At 40.7% G+C, this 18,925-nt stretch overlaps 1 protein-coding gene across 2 annotated transcripts in view; it reads right to left on the bottom strand.

Annotated features, from left to right (window-relative positions):
* LOC306973889 (cell adhesion molecule CEACAM5) overlaps positions 1 to 18,925 on the bottom strand; it is a 270,429-nt gene that overhangs the window by 17,966 nt on the left and 233,538 nt on the right. The window contains exons 3-7 of one of the 2 annotated variants that reach the window (XM_079570963.1): positions 15,007 to 15,164; positions 13,610 to 13,736; positions 10,138 to 10,410; positions 4,225 to 4,503; positions 313 to 567 (exon numbers count right to left, since the gene is read on the bottom strand). In XM_079570963.1, coding sequence (XP_079427089.1) covers positions 313 to 567; positions 4,225 to 4,503; positions 10,138 to 10,410; positions 13,610 to 13,736; positions 15,007 to 15,164 — 1,092 coding nt within the window. The remainder of the gene's footprint in view (positions 1 to 312; positions 568 to 4,224; positions 4,504 to 10,137; positions 10,411 to 13,609; positions 13,737 to 15,006; positions 15,165 to 18,925) is intronic. The other variant, XM_079570964.1, reaches the window with a different exon arrangement.

Genomic DNA, 18,925 nt, shown 5'->3' with positions numbered 1-18,925 from the left:
TGAGACCTTCTCTGTGGAGGAGCAGAAATACTACAGTACTGAGACCTTCTCTGTGGAGGAACAGAAATACTGCAGTACTGAGACCTTCTCTGTGGAGGAACATAAATACTACAGTACTGAGACCTTCTCTGTGGAGGAGCATAAATACTACAGTACTGAGACCTTCTCTGTGGAGGAACAGAAATACTACAGTACTGAGACCTTCTCTGTGGAGGAACTTCTCTGGCCTCCTTGTCACATTCGATAAATAAATAAAACAAACGCTCATGTGTGAATGAAAGCTTCTCAGAGGATCTCCTGCCGTTGTCTCACCTTTGACGGCGAGGAAGACGCTCGTGCTGCTGTTCTTCCCGGTCTCGGGGTTGTAGGCCTCGCAGGTGTAGGTGCCCGTGTTGGCGTAGACGGCCTTCTCGATGGCGTAGATGTTGTAGGCGACCTTGGTCAGGGAGCCGTTGACTTTCCAGCTGTAAGTGGCCGGAGGCATCGAGGGGGCGGAGCATTCCAGCTTCACGAAGTCCGTCACCTCCACCTCAGAGTCTCCTTTGATCTGCGCCGGCTCCGGCCCGTCTGCAGAGGAACACGGAGGACATTAGAGGACCATAATGGAAATAATTCATCACAACTTTAAATAAAACCCCTAAAGCAGCAGCAGGACGGGGAGGAACAGCGCCAGAGAGCGTTGGTGGAGAGATGGTGTAACTGCAGCACCAAAGTCATTAAGAAGACTGAATATCAATCGTTTGATGGAAGCTTGTAAATAATGGACTAGTTCGTGGAGGCCCCTGACTGTCGGGGGGCCCAGTCAGCTGCCCGGTTACCTAATGGCCAGGTTACGCCTCTGGTCACTGCCTATAGGCCAGAGGAACGCCTCACTTGAAGACCTACAAAACTCATCTAAACTCATCTTTTTTCTCACGTTGTCGTCACTTATTTCATCGCTTTTTTGTTGTGTTTTTGTCACACATTTTTGTCACTTTTCAGGTACTCTTCTGTGTCTGGAATTTTTTTCCACATTGTGTTTACAATCTTCCCACAGTTTTTCCTTATTTTTCCACATTTTCTCCAAATCAGTTTTTTCTTATTTATTTTACATTTCTTCCTTTTTTAAACTTTTGCACCTTTTTTCCCAAAACATATTCCCCATTCTTTCCCCTCACATTTCGTAGCGGTCCAAACGCTGAATGGATGTTATTTTAGGGCTGCAACTAACGATTTTTTTGGTAATCGATTAATCGACCGATTATTTTTACGATTAATCGACTGTCGGCTGTGAAAGGTGCATGGAAATTGTATTTTTTTCTATTTTTTTATCACATAAAGCTAAAGTGGCGCCGCTTGAGGACACGTGGATGGAGTAAACTTAAAGTAAATGTTTGCTCTTTGTGCTAATTCTGCTTTGATTGGACGAGACAAAGACAGATATTTATGAAATTTACGATGTACAAAACACTGCAGACCCTCACTTTAAAAACAAAGTAGGTTTTCATCCCAAATACATAATTGTCATGTCTTTTTTGCTCTATTTTAGTCTGTGTTTGCTAGAAAATGATATCAATCGATTACTGGAATAGTTGACAACTATTTTAGTAATCGATTAGTTGTCGATTAATCGATTCGTTGTTTCAGCCCTACTTTCTTTAAAGTTAATCCATAAACCGTAAGAGCTGGACCGATCCACACGAAACAAAAACCGTCCCAAAGTCCAGCGTCTTCTCTCTCAGCACAGATGGACTAAGGTCACATGACTGTCCCATAAAGTGGAGACGATCTTCAGAATAAGATGATGATTGTCATTTTTTGTTCATTTTTTTTGTCAATTTTTTGTCAATTTTTTGTGACATTTTTGTGACATTTTTGTAATTTTTTGGTAATTTTTTATCACATTTTTGTCATTTTTTTTGTAATTTTTTTCATTTTATTTTATTTTTTGTCATTTTTTGTCATTTTTTTTGTCACATTTTTGTCATTTTTTGTAATTTTTTTTGTCTTTTTTTTAGTCATTTTTTGTCAATGTTTTCGTCACTTTTTTGTCACATTTCCATCATTGTTTTCGTCTCACTTTTGTTGCTATTTTCACACATTTTATCCAGAAGCTTTTGGATTGGGGTAAAGCCAAACTGGAGAAAATGTGCTCGGTTCAGGCGGGAGGTAAGGGGTTAACAGCTCCAGCTAAAGGTTAGCAGCTAACATTAGCATCTTTTCACCGTAACCGTTTATATTAAAGTCGTTTATTCATGAGAAACACAAACACTCGACTGAAACAGCTTATTTACTTCAGTCGTGTTTAGTTCACAGACCTGTCTCTGACTCTCCCAATGCATTGTGGTCTATATTGACCCGTTTAGTGACCATCGATGCTCACTACTTTTCCAGATGCATTGTGGGAAATTTCGAGTGGACGACTTTTTTTCTCTCTGGACATTCGGACACAGCCAACGATGACGTCGGCTGATTCTCAAACCTTTACACCAAGTCCCTCATCAAACATCTGACCTTCTGAGTCCCTCCAGACCCTCCAGACCCTCCAGACCCTCCAGACCCTCCAGACCCTCCAGACCCTCCAGACCCTCCAGACCCTCCATACCGGGTCACACCAGGACTAAAGTGAGTCTGAGCCTTTCCCCTCGGAGTCCGGACTCACTGCCCACTTAAATATTTGATGACGCGGCGGACGGAGAGCCGAGCTCCTCAGGAAACGCCCGGTGAATCCGCCGTTAATGCAGGTCATAAAACCCGGATCAATGCGGCGCTTCCTCCTAATGAGGGTTTAGAGTCTAGAGGAGGAAGAGCTCCATTATTCATGACAGACGCTCTTTACGCCGACGCCTTCTCCCTCCGCGGGACGACCGGGCCCAGGGCGGGACAAAGCGGGGGTTCCAGGCGCCATATTTGGAAGATCGTCCTCAGTTAGAAAGTTACTAAAGGGGGTGTGGAAGAATCCATGTGTGTGCGTCTGTGTACTTGTACTGATGACATTGTGAGGACCAGTTTGAGTTTACCTCTTACCACCCGCCTAAACCAAATGCATTCTGTCCTCTTTGGCCATTACATAGGCCTGTGTAACACCTCACTTGAAAGCTAAGACCCTAAAAACTGATCTTTCCTTGCGTTGTTGCTGTGTTGTGTCACCTTTTGTATGTTTTGGGGTTTTTTTGGTCACATTTTTGTTGAATTTTTGTCACTTTTGTCATTTTTTTGTTCAATTTTTGTCATTTTTTTGTTGAAGTTTTGTCACATTTTTGTTGAAGTTTTGTCACATTTTTGTTGATTTTTTGTCACATTTTGGTTGAATTTTTGTTTCATTTTTGTTGAATTTTTGTCATTTTTTTGTTGAATTTTTGTCACTTTTTGTTGAATTTTTGTCACATTTTTGTTGATTTTTTGTCACATTTTTGTTGAATTTTTGTCACATTTTTGTTGAATTTTGGTTGAATTTTGGTTGAATTTTTGTTGAATTTTTGTCATTTTTTTGTTGAATTTTTGTTACTTTTTTGTTGAATTTTTGTCACTTTTTGGTTGAATTTTTGTCACTTTTTTGTTGAATTTTTGTCACATTTTTGTTGAATTTTTGTCACTTTTTTGTTGAATTTTTGTCGAATTTTTGTCACTTTTTTGTTGAATTTTTGTCGAATTTTTGTTACATTTTGGTTGAATTTTTGTCACTTTTTTGTTGAATTTTTGTCACATTTTGGTTGAGTTTTTGTCATAATTTTGTTGAATTTTTGTCATTTTTTTGTTGAATTTTTGTTGATTTTTTGTCAAATTTTGGTTGAATTTTTGTCATAATTTTGTTTAATTTTTGTCATTTTTTTGTTGAATTTTTGTCAAATTTTTGTTGAATTTTTTTGAATTTTTGTCAAATTTTTGTTGAATTTTTGTCACATTTTTGTTGAATTTTTGTCACATTTACATCCTTGTTTTCTTCTCATTTTTTGTGGCTGTTTTGGTGCTTTTTTCCCCAAGAATCTTTTTGATTGGGGTAAAGCCAAACTGGAGAAAATGGGATCCGTTCAGGTGGGAGTTAAGAGGTTAACAGAGTGAGGACTTTTTTGTGATGACTGTTGAGGGCTAAGACGTGGTTTTAGGGTCTATGAGTGTCCTCACTAAGATAGCAGTGCAATATCGTGTGTGTGACATCGTGAGGGCCCCCGAGCTAAATCCCGCTGAGGACTTGAACTCGTGGTTCAGTCCTCAGTCTGACCCCGTGATCCGGGCGTTACTCACAGAACACGGTGAGCTTCGTCACGGCCACGTCCTTGCTGACCGGGTTGGAGATGATGCAGCTGAACTCGGCGTTGTCCTCCTTCTGCACGGGGCTGATCTCCACAGACGTCCTGTCCGCCGCCATGACCACTCGGCTGTCGGCGCTGAGGACCACGCCGCCCTTCTTCCACTCCACCGTCTGCATGGAGCCCTTCTCCGCCGAGCAGCTCATGTTCACCGTGCTGTTCCCCGCCAAGAGCTTCCCAGAGGTGGTGGACATCTTCACGTTCACGACCTTCTCTGTGGAGGAGCAGAAATACTACAGTACTGAGACCTTCTCTGTGGAGGAGCAGAAATACTACAGTACTGAGACCTTCTCTGTGGAGGAACATAAATACTACAGTACTGAGACCTTCTCTGTGGAGGAGCAGAAATACTACAGTACTGAGACCTTCTCTGTGGAGGAACATGAATACTAGAGTACTCAGACCTTCTCTGTGGAGGAACAGAAATACTACAGTACTGAGACCTTCTCTGGGAGGAACAGGGTTTAAATACTACAGTACTGAGACCTTCTCTGTGGAGGAACAGAAATACTACAGTACTGAGACCTTCTCTGTGGAGGAACAGAAATACTACAGTACTGAGACCTTCTCTGGGAGGAACAGGGTTTAAATACTACAGTACTGAGACCTTCTCTGGGAGGAACAGAAATACTGCAGTACTGAGACCTTCTCTGGGAGGAACAGGGTTTAAATACTGCAGTACTGAGACCTTCTCTGTGGAGGAACAGGGTTTAAATACTACAGTACTGAGACCTTCTCTGTGGAGGAACAGAAATACTACAGTACTGAGACCTTCTCTGTGGAGGAACAGAAATACTACAGTACTGAGACCTTCTCTGTGGAGGAACAGAAATACTACAGTACTGAGACCTTCTCTGTGGAGGAACATAAATACTGCAGTACTGAGACCTTCTCTGTGAGGAACATAAATACTACAGTACTGAGACCTTCTCTGTGAGGAACATAAATACTGCAGTACTGAGACCATCTCTGTGAGGAACGTAAATACTACAGTACTGAGACCTTCTCTGTGGAGGAAATGGGTTTAAATACTGCAGTACTGAGACCTTCTCTAGGAGGAACATAAATACTACAGTACTGAGACCTTCTCTGTGAGGAACAGAAATACTACAGTACTGAGACCTTCTCTGTGAGGAACAGAAATACTACAGTACTGAGACCTTCTCTGTGGAGGAAATGGGTTTAAATACTGCAGTACTGAGACCTTCTCTGTGGAGGAACAGAAATACTACAGTACTGAGACCTTCTCTGTGGAGGAACAGAAATACTGCAGTACTGAGACCTTCTCTGTGGAGGAACAGAAATACTGCAGTACTGAGACCTTCTCTGTGGAGGAGCAGAAATACTACAGTACTGAGACCTTCTCTGGGAGGAACAGGGTTTAAATACTGCAGTACTGAGACCTTCTCTGTGGAGGAGCAGAAACACTACAGTACTGAGACCTTCTCTGTGGAGGAACAGAAATACTGCAGTACTGAGACCTTCTCTGTGGAGGAACAGAAATACTACAGTACTGAGACCTTCTCTGTGGAGGAACAGAAATACTACAGTACTGAGACCTTCTCTGTGGAGGAACAGGGTTTAAATACTGCAGTACTGAGAGCTTCTCTGTGGAGGAACAGAAATACTACAGTACTGAGACCTTCTCTGTGGAGGAACAGAAATACTACAGTACTGAGACCTTCTCTGTGGAGGAACAGAAATACTACAGTACTGAGACCTTCTCTGTGGAGGAACAGAAATACTACAGTACTGAGACCTTCTCTGTGAATGAGGAACATAAATACTACAGTACTGAGACCTTCTCTGTGGAGGAGCAGAAACACTACAGTACTGAGACCTTCTCTGTGGAGGAACAGGGTTTAAATACTACAGTACTGAGACCTTCTCTGTGGAGGAACAGAAATACTGCAGTACTGAGAGCTTCTCTGTGGAGGAACAGAAATACTACAGTACTGAGGCCTTCTCTGTGGAGGAACAGAAATACTACAGTACTGAGGCCTTCTCTGTGGAGGAGCAGAAATACTACAGTACTGAGGCCTTCTCTGTGGAGGAGCAGAAATACTACAGTACTGAGGCCTTCTCTGTGAATGAGGAACAGAAATACTACAGTACTGAGACCTTCTCTGTGGAAGAACAGAAATACTACAGTACTGAGACCTTCTCTGTGAATGAGGAACAGAAATACTACAGTACTGAGACCTTCTCTGTGGAAGAACAGAAATACTACAGTACTGAGACCTTCTCTGTGGAAGAACAGAAATACTGCAGTACTGAGACCTTCTCTGTGAGGGACATAAATACTACAGTACTGAGACCTTCTCTGTGGAGGAACAGAAATACTACAGTACTGAGACCTTCTCTGTGAGGAACAGAAATACTGCAGTACTGAGAGCTTCTCTGTGGAGGAACAGGGTTTAAATACTGCAGTACTGTTGCCCCTGAGCTGTTTGTGGACAGGTTTCCGAGACTCAGGCTCAGACTGAAGGTCGACTGAAGCCTCGGGTGGAAACGCCGGCTCCTGAACTCACTTCCTTTTGTGATTCAGGCCACGCCCTAAAACCTCCTCAGGGCTGAAGGTAAAACAATCCTCTGCTCGGAAAGTTTCACTCCATCAACGCGGCTCTGGAGATTTTAATACGACTACGATCACTGCGAATACTACTAATACTACGACGACCTCTACAACGACTTCTACCAAACATCAGAGTTTTCTGTCTGGAGTTATTCATATTTGATTTTACAAAGAGCCAGTCTTTTGAACGGCTCTTTGAAATGAACAGATCCCAAAGACTCGGCTCCCAGAAAAGAGCCGTAAATCGAGGCTCATCCTGTTCTGTGGAGATTCATGCAGATGAAGGCGAGACACTGCCGGTGTTGTAGGGAAAGTGTAGAGATCTTTAGCCGCTGCCGTCTCCCACAAAGGAAATGACCATATTTGGATTCCAGCGCCATCTCTTTTGCAGCACGTGGATACAAACATGTCAGTATTTGTGAATGAAGAGGAGGAGGAACGTTCTTCTCGTCGTAAGAATGTTTCCATAAATCCATCGCCGAGGACGTTCGTGAGGACCTGGAGTCGCTCGGAGCTCATTTCTTAGATTCCTGTTGAGTTCTGCGAGTGTGAGCTCATCTTCCTGTTGTGAAACTCCGGCACTGTACGTGTTGTCCTCTGCTCTGACTCACGGTTGTCAGTAATAGTCGTTCTCTGCAGTAATAGTACTTTGTTGCAGTAATTGCAGTCGCAGCTGAAGGTTAGGCCTGTCATTTCACACTGACACCACGTAAATCTCTGTCCGCGATGTTGTTTCTCCTGCTCTTATTCAGCTCTTTTTCTCCTTCACGTCTAAGGCAACACTTCAGCCATTAAAAACATGGCTGAAGTGTTGCCTTGGCACATTCACGTGTTTCTGAGTAATCTGTAAAAACTCTGATGGCGGCCATTTTAGGGATAGGTTTGCCTGAGTCCTCCTAGGAACGCCCCCACCTCCTGGAGACGCCTCCGAGCCGAGTGACCAACCACTGCTCCTCAGCAGAACCCCCTCCCCACTGATGCCACAGACAGCGTGTGGAGGGGGCGTGTCTAAAGGCTCAGAGGTTCTTAAAGAGACAGAGGCCTATTTCAAGACATTCACTGCAAAAAGTAAATATCAAGCATTGGCTTAAATGACTTGAATTGAGGAAATGTTTCTTGTTTTGAGCGGTTTTCACTCATTTAGACACTTTTCCTGATCGGACCGAGTTTGCTTTGCTTGTTTGAGGACATTTCAGACCAGTTCTAGGGTAAATCTCGCTTGAAATCAGAAAGTAAAATTGCCAATGAGATAAGACCAATTTTCTTTCCCCATTGGGAGAGAAAACGACCTGAAATAAGGACGAAATGTATCGAAACGAGTCAGAAACATCTCAGAACAAGTGAAATAATCCAGGACAAACGCCCACACTGGAAAAAATGCCATCTTATCTCTGAAAAATAGCTTGATTTGTACTTGAAACAAGACTTTTGATGCTGATTTTGACTAGGTTTCGACTCGTCTTGAAAAAAGATTTGCCAATGGAACAAGCATTAATTTGCTCAAAATAAGACAAATTAACTTGAACGCTTAAAATAAGACAAAAAAAACCCTGAAATGAGACAAAATGGTCAAAGACAAGAAAAATCTGTCTAGTTCCATTGGCAATCTTGTTTTGAAGACGAGTCAAAACCGTATCAAAAGCAGCATTTAAAGTCTTATTTCAAGCACTTTCAAGTCATTTTGGTTTAAGATAAGATTTCATTTTTTTCCAGTGCAAGAACTTCTTAACTCGTCAAAACAACTAAAATTTGGATAACTGTGCCCCCCCTCGGGAGTGCCCGTCTAGATCGAACGGAGGAACCTGCATTCTGGAATCTGAGGACTGGACGGTCTGTGATCTTGGCCCGTCTGCTGAGGGATCCTTCGGCCCTGGGTCTCTATAGCCTGTCCGTCTATGGGAGTGGATCTCTCCTTCTGTGGTTCTCCCCAAGGTTTCTCTTTTCTCCTGCCGGGTTTGTGAGTTTTTCCTCGCCGTGCTGGAGAGTCTAAGGACGGGGGACGCCCACGCCGCTCGTCGCTACCTCCTATTGGACATTACATTTGCCTGGATTCACCTGAACTTTTAATTGTCATATTTATTGCTCTGTTTTATTGCCTTCACTGCAAAAAGTACCCTACTAAAAACAAGGAAAACATCTTAAAATGAGACATTTTGTCTTGTTTTAAGGATAAAAATCCTGCCAATGGGGTCAGCATTTTTTTCTTGCTAAGAATTCTTATTTCTAGAATATTTCTCTTATCCATAAAACACTATTTATTTGCAACAAATTTAAGCAAATAAATCGCTAGAATTAAGCAAAATGTCCTCAGAAAATGGAATAATTTAAGGAAAACATTCTTATTTAGTGAAAAACTGTGGATATTTTACTTAAATGTTGCTTGATTTAAGTAAAATGTTCTAAATTATACACATTTTTGAGCAAAATGTTCCTAATAAATACTAATTTTAGGTGTGCCCAATGATGTGGAGCCAGGCTGATGGTCAGAATCACCTGCTGGAGGATTCACCTATTGTACATGTTTTAGTGGTAGACATGGGGAGAACATGCTCCACACAGAAAGGCCCCGTCCTGGTGGGAATCGAACCCAGGACCTTCGAGCTGTGAAGCTGAGGCTCTAACCGCTGTGCCACCGAGCCGCGAATGGAATGTATAATCGATCTGTGAGAATCAGTTCTTAAATTAAGAGTTGTTGTTTTCTTATTTTTTTCTTAAAATAAGAAAAAAATATTCTTTGTCTAAAACTGAAGAAGATTCAAAAAGTTTTTCTTTCTTGTTACAAGAAAAATTAGCATGTTTTTTTGCAAATGTATCTGAACAAGAAATGACTAGATTTTATTTCCTAAAACAAGATTTTTTTTCTCAAGAAAACTTTGCTCAGTGAGACATTATTACTTTTTAGGGAAAAAATAAGAACTTGTTTCTTAAAGTAAGACATTTTTTACTTGCTTAGAATCCACTTTTTGCAGTGTTGATGTTTGGTGCAGCTGTGAGGCCACTTCTGTTGTGATATTGGGCTATACAAAACCATTAAACTCTAAACTTGAAGCTTTAAACTGATCTAGTTAATGACTTTTTGCAGTGTAGGCTTAGTCATTCACAAATACTGACATGTTTGGTGTCCACGTGTAGCACGAAAGACTGTCTAATCCAAATATGGTCATTTCCTCTGTGGGAGGCAGCAGCGGCTAAAGACCGACAGTTTTCATCCCACTCTTTAACATCTGCCCCGTCAGCCTCCGCACTTCAGAGACAAACCCCCTGAACTCTTACCGACCACGGTGAAGGCGACGGGGGCGGAGCTGACCACGTCCTTGGTCTTGGGGTTGGTGGCGTTGCAGACGTACGACGCCTTCCCGGTGGCCAGTTTCAGCTGCTCCAGGAGCTTCAGGGTCAGCACGGCGTCGGTGAACTCCGTGGGCTCGCCGTTCCTCAGCCAGCTGTAAAGGGCGGGCGGGCGGGACACGGCGGAGCAGGTGATGTTGAGGTCCGAGCCCGCGGCCACGTACTCGGGGACGGGCGAGACGGTCAGGCTCTCCGGGCCGTCTGAGGGGACAGGGACGGGACAGTTACAGGCTGGGGTTTAGTCCGGCAGTTTACCCCAGGGCAGCTGTGGCGACAATAGCAGCTAACCAACGCCAAGTATGGAGTGAATGAATAATACAAATGTAAAGCGTCTTTGAGAGTCCAGAAAAACGCTGTATAAAACCGATACATTACTATTATTTACAATATTGATCATATCCAATGTCAAGAAATGGGAGAAAGTGTGAGAAATATACAAATATGAAGAGCTGTATTATTCTAATCAACCTCTTAACTCCCGCCTGAACCGAGAGGATCTTTTTCCTCACGCTAGATTTTTTCCATCATTTTTTTGTTGGGCGTTCAACTCATTTTTGTCATTTTTTGTCACATTTTTCATCAAATTTTTGTCATTTTTTTTGTCACATTTCTGTCAATTTTTTTTAATCAATTTTCTGTCATTTTTCGTCCATTTTTTATCAATTTTTTGTCATTTTTTTGTCAATTTTTCATCAAATTTCTGTCATTTTTTTGTCCATTTTTTATAAAATTTTTGTCATTTTTTGTCACATTTTTATAAAATTTTCATCACATTTTTGTCATTTTATCGTCAAATTTTTATCAATTTTTTATCAATTTTTTGTCTTTTTTGTCACATTTTTGTCATTTTTTTTGTCATTTTTTTGTCATTTTTTTCGTCAATTTTTGTCATTTTTTTGTCACATTTTGTCATTTTATCATCAAATTTGTGTATTTTTTTTTGTCAAATTTTCATCACATTTTTGTCATTTTTTTGTCCATTTTTTATCAAATTTCTGTCATTTTTTGTCGCATTTTTGTCAATTTTTTTATCAAATTTTTGTCATTTTTTTGTCACATTTCTGTCATTTTTTGTCACATTTTTATAAATTTTTTGTCATTTTTTGTCACATTTTTGTCATTTTATCGTCAAATTTGTGTATTTTCTTTGTCAAATTTTCATCACATTTTTGTAATTTTTGTATCAAATTTTTGTCACATTTTGTCACATTTTTTGGTCATTTTTTGTCAATTTCTTGTGACATTTTTGCCACTTTTTCATCAATTTTTCGTCACTTTTTCATCAATGTTTTCTCACTTTTTTCTCACATTTCCATCATTGTTTTCATCTCAGTTCTGTCTCTATTTCCTCACCTTTTCTCCAGAAGCTTTTGGATTGGGGTAAAGCCAAACTGCAGAAAACGTGCTCAGTTCAGGTGGGAGTTAAGGGGTTAAGTGTGAAACAGCTTTGAGGCTTTTATCTGTTGTTGTTTCAGCAGGAGATTCAGGTAAAGTTGTGTTTTTTGGCTGTGATTGTCGAAGCTTGTTAAACATTCTGTCCAAAGGTTTTCCCTGATCCTTGTTCTGAAGTGATGGGATTGTTCTGAACATCATGTGACCTGAGAGAGAAGACGCTGGACTTCGGGGCAGAGTTTATTTCATGTGTGAATGAGGCCTTTTCGATTTGGGTAAAGCTGAGCTGGAGTTAAGACAGGTGTGTTGGAGAGTGCAGCTGCAGACTTTGGTCTCGTGGCTCAGATGGTTCTGGCATGAGTCACAGAGGAGTGGAGAGAGAGTGCGTACATAGGGCTTAAACAAACAGCTCAGGCTTATTCTCACATTTAGATGGAGTTTTAGTCTTTTCACTCTAATGTCTTTTAGTTTAGTCTAGTTTTAGTCTTTATAATTGTCCTGTAAATGTGCTTTGGTGGATCTAAAATGACCTTCTTTGGTCTGATTTTCGACTCAGATTCCTGCCTGTCCTGCCCTGGTTTCACACGGGTTTGTGCGGAGCTTCTCCCTGGGCCTGAACGCTCCCGTGTCGGACGCTGAGGCGTGTTCGTGAACGCAGCCCAACAAAAGGAGCATTAACCCCTTAACTCCAGCCTGAACCGAGCACTTTTTCTCCAGTTTGGCTTTACCCCAATCCAAAAGCTTCTGGAAGAAAGGTGTGAGAATAGAGACAGAACTGAGACGAAAACAATGATGGAAATGTGAGGAAAAAGTGAGAAAACATTGACAGAAAGGTGAGGGAAAATTGATGGAAAAAGTGGCAAAAATGTCACAAGAAATGGACAAAAATTTGAGGAAAAAATGACAAAAATAATTGACAAAAAATGACAAAAAAATGACAAAAAATTGATAAAAAAAATTATGAAAAAATGACAAAAATGTGACAAAAATGTGACAAAAATGTGACAAAATGTGATTAAAAATTTGACATTAAATGACAAAAAATATGACAAAAAATGATGGAAATGTGACAAAAAAGAGAAAACATTGACAGAAAAGTGACGAAAAATGTATTAAAAAGTGGCAAAAATTTGACCCAAAAAATGGACAAAAACATTACAAAAATGTGACAAAATGTGACAAAAAAATGAAGAAAAAAAAAGATGAAAAATGTACGAAAAAATGAGAAAAATGTGACAAAATGTGACAAACATTACAAAAAATTGACAAAAAAAAATCACAAAAATGTGATTAAGAAAAATTGACAAAAATGTGACAAAAAAATGACCAAAAAAAATGACACAAAAGTTACAAAAATGAGTTGAATACCGAACAAAAAAATGATGGAAAAAAAATCTGATGACGTGAGGAAAAACATCCTCTCGGTTCAGGCGGGAGTTAAGAGGTTAAAGTGTCAGAGGAAGTAGGAATAATAACAGTAGAGTTTTCTGTCGGGGCCGTCGAAGCCTTCTCTCATTCTATTATTTAAAATCACTCATCATATCATCTTCTCCATCTCTATCCAGTCAAGTCAGACTCTTTTGCCCGTCGTTGCCGTTAGAGGAGATCTCTTTGGAGCACTCGAGGACTTTATACTGGGTCTGGATCATTTGGTGGTCCAGAAGAACAGGAGCTTGTGGAGAGCATCGCCTGGATGTCTCCGTCTCGAACAGCGGCCGCTCTCTGGAATCTGAAGGACTTCATTTGAAGACACAGCTCTGGGACTGAGGAGGATCTTACCTGAGCTGATAACACCTGAGGAGCACCTTTCTCCAGCTCGGCCTTACAATACTTTCTACATGATTCATTCTCTGAGGCTTTTATTCCACTCCCTGCACTTTCTCCACAGGTTGATCCGAGGAGAGACTTCCTCAGCGGGCCGTGGAACCACAAAGTCCCGCTGGGATTAGTGCGGAGATCACAGGATGATCTCACAGGGAAGCGAGAGAGCGGGAGAGTGAGCGCTTACAGTTGACGTTGAGGCTGAAGGCTTCGCTCTTCGCCTTCGACATGGTGTTGAAGGCCTCGCAGAACAGTGGCCCCACCAGGTCAGAGCGGTACACGGAGGGGAAGGAGAGCGTGGAGGTGGTGTCGGTCTGAAACAGAGGAGGAGGTCAGGGAGAGCATACACACAGACACCACGTCACGTTGGTCGAGAGAAGTGAATGGATTCTTCTGGTTTCCATTGATGCCACATGTTTTAGGGGCGTCTGTTCTCGCTCTACACCTGAGTGATGCTGTGGGGATTTGTGGAAATGTATTTATGATTTTGAGCCTCAGTCGCACTTTTTATCGTCATTTTTTGCTGGATTTTTGTCCTTTTTTTGCTGGATTTTTGTCTTTTTTTTGCTGGATTTTTGTCTTTTTTTTGCTCAATTTTTGTCATTTTTTTGCTGGATTTTTTTCACTTTTTGCTGGATTTTTGTCATTTTTTTGCTGGATTTTTGTCTTTTTTTGCTGGATTTTTGTCTTTTTTTGCTGGATTTTTGTCTTTTTTTTGCTGGATTTTTGTCCTTTTTTGCTGGATTTTTGTCTTTTTTTGCTGGATTTTTGTCATTTATTTTACTGGATTTTTGTCACTTTTTTTTTGGATTTTTGCCATTTTTTTACTGGATTTTTGTCTTTTTTTACTGGATTTTTGTCTTTTTTTTACTGGATTTTTGTCTTTTTTTACTGGATTTTTGTCTTTTTTTTCTGGATTTTTTTCTTTTTTTTGCTGGATTTTTGTCTTTTTTTTTACTGGATTTTTGTCATTTTTTCACTGGATTTTTGTCATTTTTTTAACTGGATTTTTTTTCTTTTTTTACTGGATTTTTGTCATTTTTTTACTGGATTTTTTTCTTTTTTTACTGGATTTTTTTCTTTTTTTACTGGATTTTTGCCATTTTTTTACTGTATTTTTGTCTTTTTGCTGGATTTGTCATTTTTTACTGCATTTTTTTTCTTTTTTTTGCTGGATTTTTGTCATTTTTTGCTTGATTTTTGCCATTTTTTTGCTGGATTTTTGTCTTTTTTTTACAGAATTTTTGTCATTTTTTTGCTGGATTTTAGTCTTTTTTTACAGAATTTTTGTCATTTTTTTACTGGATTTTTTGTCTTTTTTTGCTGGATTAGTTCAAACCGACTCAAATTCAACACAAAGAACTTTTATTCATGCAATTTTAAGTCATTTCTTATTTAAGACGATCATTTTTCCACTATGATGCTTTGGCCCTCTGTCTTTTTACAATGAAGAAAACCGGCCCCTCCACCAAAACCACCTGCCTTCCCCTCACCTAAAGCTTTTGTCCTTTCCAGCCCGCTCCGTTTTTCCTTCAGTAATGTGTATTCCGACATGTGCGTAAGGGAAATAAACCGACGCCTCACCCGCTCCACTTTCATGTGCTCGTTCCCGGTGATGGCCTCGGAGGCGTTGAACCACTTGAACCGGAGGAAGGAGCCTTTGGCGGTGCAGGTCAGGACCACCGGGCCCAGTTCACGGGCCTCGGGAACGCTGGACGCGATCACCACGTCGGACACCGGCACTGGGGAGGACAGAGACAGTCATGGGGTTCAGGCGACGTCATCAGAGGGTAAAGAAGTGCTTCACAGTTACAGAAAATTACAAGAAAGTCCATGGATTTGACCCTTTGTCGGTAATACTTTACATTACGGGCCGGTAAGTCCGTGGTACTTACAGTGGTAAGTACTAGTAATTGGGGTTAGGGAGTCAGAGTTACCCCTGTATCTCTCATTACTAACAGATACAGGGGTAACTCTCAGTAATGAAGGTTGTACTTCTATTTACTATGGTATGTACTGGTAATTCAAGGATGCTACAGCAGCAATTCATAGGTAGTAAATGAGGTACTTCTACAAACAGCATTAGGGAAAACAAGAAGTACAACCTTCATTACTAAGAGTTACCACTGTTTCTAGAAGTACATACCTTGTAATTCTCACTATAGTATCCTTTAAGTACCACAATAAGCACCTAGAAGTCACTATTATTACTAGTATTTCCCACTGTAAGTACCAACATAAGCACCACTGTAAGTACCACAATAAGTACCAATAAGTACCACTATTATTACTAGTATTTCCCACTGTAAGTACCACCATAAGCCTCACTGAAGTACCACCATAAGCCTCACTGTAAGTACCACCATAAGTAACTAGAATTTACCACTGTAAGCAGGGGCGTAGCACCAAATTCTGGGCCCTGGGTACAAACTATCTTGGTGGACCCCCCCCCCATTTGAAATTCACATTTCATATTCTGAGTTCTTTGACCACATGACAGCGGTTTAGTGGTTTGACAGCGCAGTTCATTTATATTCTATTATAACTTTATTATATATACCTTAACTAAGTGAAAAAATAGGTTGGCCAAAAAAGTGCTTCATATACAAACACATATCCAATCCAATGGGTACTGAGGTCATGGTTTGTTTGTTTGTTTGTTTCAAGTACATGTTTGACTTGAAATTTCATCTGATTTGGCTTCAGTTACAGAAATTGAATAACCTTTAACCCTGTGGTGACATAGATATTTAGATTAGGGTGGAATATTCTACTTTAATTGGGCCAATTGAAATGGCTAGTTTTAGGCTGAGCATAATGATTATTAGCATCACATTAAACAGGAGGACATGGGATATTTGTGCTGAGAATAACACATTTGTCACTTTAAAATAGGCATTAAAATGCTATTTTACAAAAAATGATGATAATATGACGTCTCTGTGGCCACAGGCCTGAACACAAAACTCAAGGGCTTCAGTCTGATTTAGTCTCACCATATTTGAAGCCTGTACCTTTAAGTGAATTGTCAGTAAATTGTTGTTGTAAAAAGTTACGCTGGAATCGACTAAATGGCACGAGCTCCACCTTTCACTAGAACCAGGTTGACTCGTCTCCAAAGCTGCGCATTTATAATGCGTGGATTCCAGGTGCGCGCGGCTAATTTGCATAATTAATTCGGAGAAAACGGCGTGCGCGACCTGTGGCTTTTGTCACTGTATTGGCCTGAGGCTCAATTATAATAAACATGAGGAAAGAGAAACTTTAGAGGTTAAAACGAGGAGAGAAGGAGCTCTGACTATGACTCAGCGCAGGCAGAGGCAGGACTCGCCTCATGTTTAACTGTCATTTATGACAAGAAAGTTTCCTCTCAGCTCCGCTAGAACAGGCTAGTGTTAAATAAAAGCACATTAGAACCAGGCCAGACTCTGTCTTTCCTCATAGCTCTGTGTCATTACATTACAGAGTCACCTCATCAGAGTCACTGCTGAGCTGAAGCTGGTGCTGAACACCGGCGTGTGGGCTGAACCATTTGGCACATTTTTGAAGGGGTGTCAGGGCCCTGAGATATTATCCATCATTATTGTTTGTGCAAAATTCTGGGTAGCAACCGTTGTATTTTAGCCCCGTTTTTCAGTTCTTATAGCATCAATTATGAAGAAACTATGAAGAAAGTACAATACATAACGCTTTTTGCAGCATTATTGAGGCCCCTACCCTGCTCTGGGCCCTGGGTACTCAGTACTCTTTACCCCCCCAGTCCGACGCCCCTGAGTGTAAGTACCACCATTGGCACCACTGTAAGTACCACAATAATTACCGATAAGTACCACTATTATTATTAGTATTTACCACTGTAAGTACCACCATAAATACCTAGAATTTCCACTATTATTACTAGTATTTACACTGTAAGTACCAAGATAAGTATCTAGAATTACCACTGTAAGTACCACAATAAGTACCTATAAGTAACACTATTATTACTAGTATTTACCACTGTAAGTACCAAGGACTTACCGGCCCGTAATGTAAAGTGTGGTAACACTTTGTCTATACTTAAAGATTTTATTTTGAGTTTTTTTACTGAACGTTCTCACACAAGTAACAGACAGCTGTGAAGTGAAAGCAAAATGATGAAACATGATTCTGTTATTTTTCCAAAAGTAGAAAAGTGGGGCGTGTATAAGTATCACACAGTATATTTCTGAGTTATTAAACTGCCTTTATAACATTCCTCATGACTGCAGAATGTTCACACCTTGGCCTTAGGGTTAAACAGAGACTCTACTCTCAGCTGTTCTGTGAGGGCCTCAGAGCTGTGGTCACTAAACAACATCATGAAGGCCGAGGAGCACCAGAGAGGAACTTTCAGGGAAAAAAACAAAATAAAATCTTCATGTTTATGGCTGTAGACATGACAAAATGTGCAAAGGTTCAAGGTGTATTAGTGCCCCTCTCCTGCTTGCTGTCCTATATACAGTATATACAGTATATATACAGCATATGTACAGTATATACAGCACGTATAGAGGCCACTGTGATGGAAAGCAAAAGGTGCTAAGCTAACCACCCACACAGCCGCTGGGTCCCTGAATATTCACACTGGGATGATCCGATATGTAGTGCATTATTGTAATTATGATGAGGACTATGTCCTGTACAGTCCTGTGTCCAAGGTTTATCAACCAAATCTAACAAAAACAAAGGAGTGATCATGAAAATGTCCCAACACAAGCATAGATGCAGTCGGATGCAGTCGGATACAGTCGGATACAGTCAGATACAGTCAGATACAGTCAGATACAGTCAGATACAGTCAGATACAGTCAGATACAGTCAGATACAGTCAGATACAGTCAGATACAGTCAGATCCGAACACTTGATCAGGTCTGATTTCTCCTAAAGACATATGTACAGCTGCTCTCAGCTAACGGAGCGTTAAGGTCTGTGTCCAGGGGCAACTGCAATATTCCTAAATGAAAGTCTGCCTTTTCCTATAAAGACATCAACGACTGGAGTGGGTTAGACCATCGAAAGAACAGCGCAGATTTACACAGCTTCTCACGGGCAGGCAAAGATTACCAGTCCTGCTCACACTAACAAAGGTGAGGGTAGGTTAGGGTAGGTGTTTATGAAAACTGCCTTCAGCTAATTTAAAAAAAAGACAGACTTTGATTATTGCTCCAGAGCAGAAAATCCCCTCGATTGTAAACCACCTTGGTTCTCTGGGCTCGAGCATCAGAAATCTTGGTGTTTGGTTTGACCAGTCTTTGTCTCTTGAAGCCACTCGAGGCACCTGGTGAAAAACGTTTTTTTTCCATTTGAGAAACATCGCCAAGTTGAGGCCAATTTTATCCAACTCTGATCTAGAATTGGTGATTCATGCTTTTATCTCATCTCGTTTAGATTATTGTAACTCCACTGCAAAAAGTAATTAACTAGATCAGTATAAACATCTCAATTTGAGCATAATAATCCACATTTTAGTTGTGTTGACGA

This window comes from Gobius niger, assembly GCF_951799975.1.
Source record: "Gobius niger genome assembly, chromosome: 14".
NCBI classification, from domain to species: Eukaryota; Metazoa; Chordata; class Actinopteri; order Gobiiformes; family Gobiidae; genus Gobius; species Gobius niger.
Note: the sequence above shows the minus strand (reverse complement) of the source record. Positions and strands in the feature narration are given on the sequence as shown.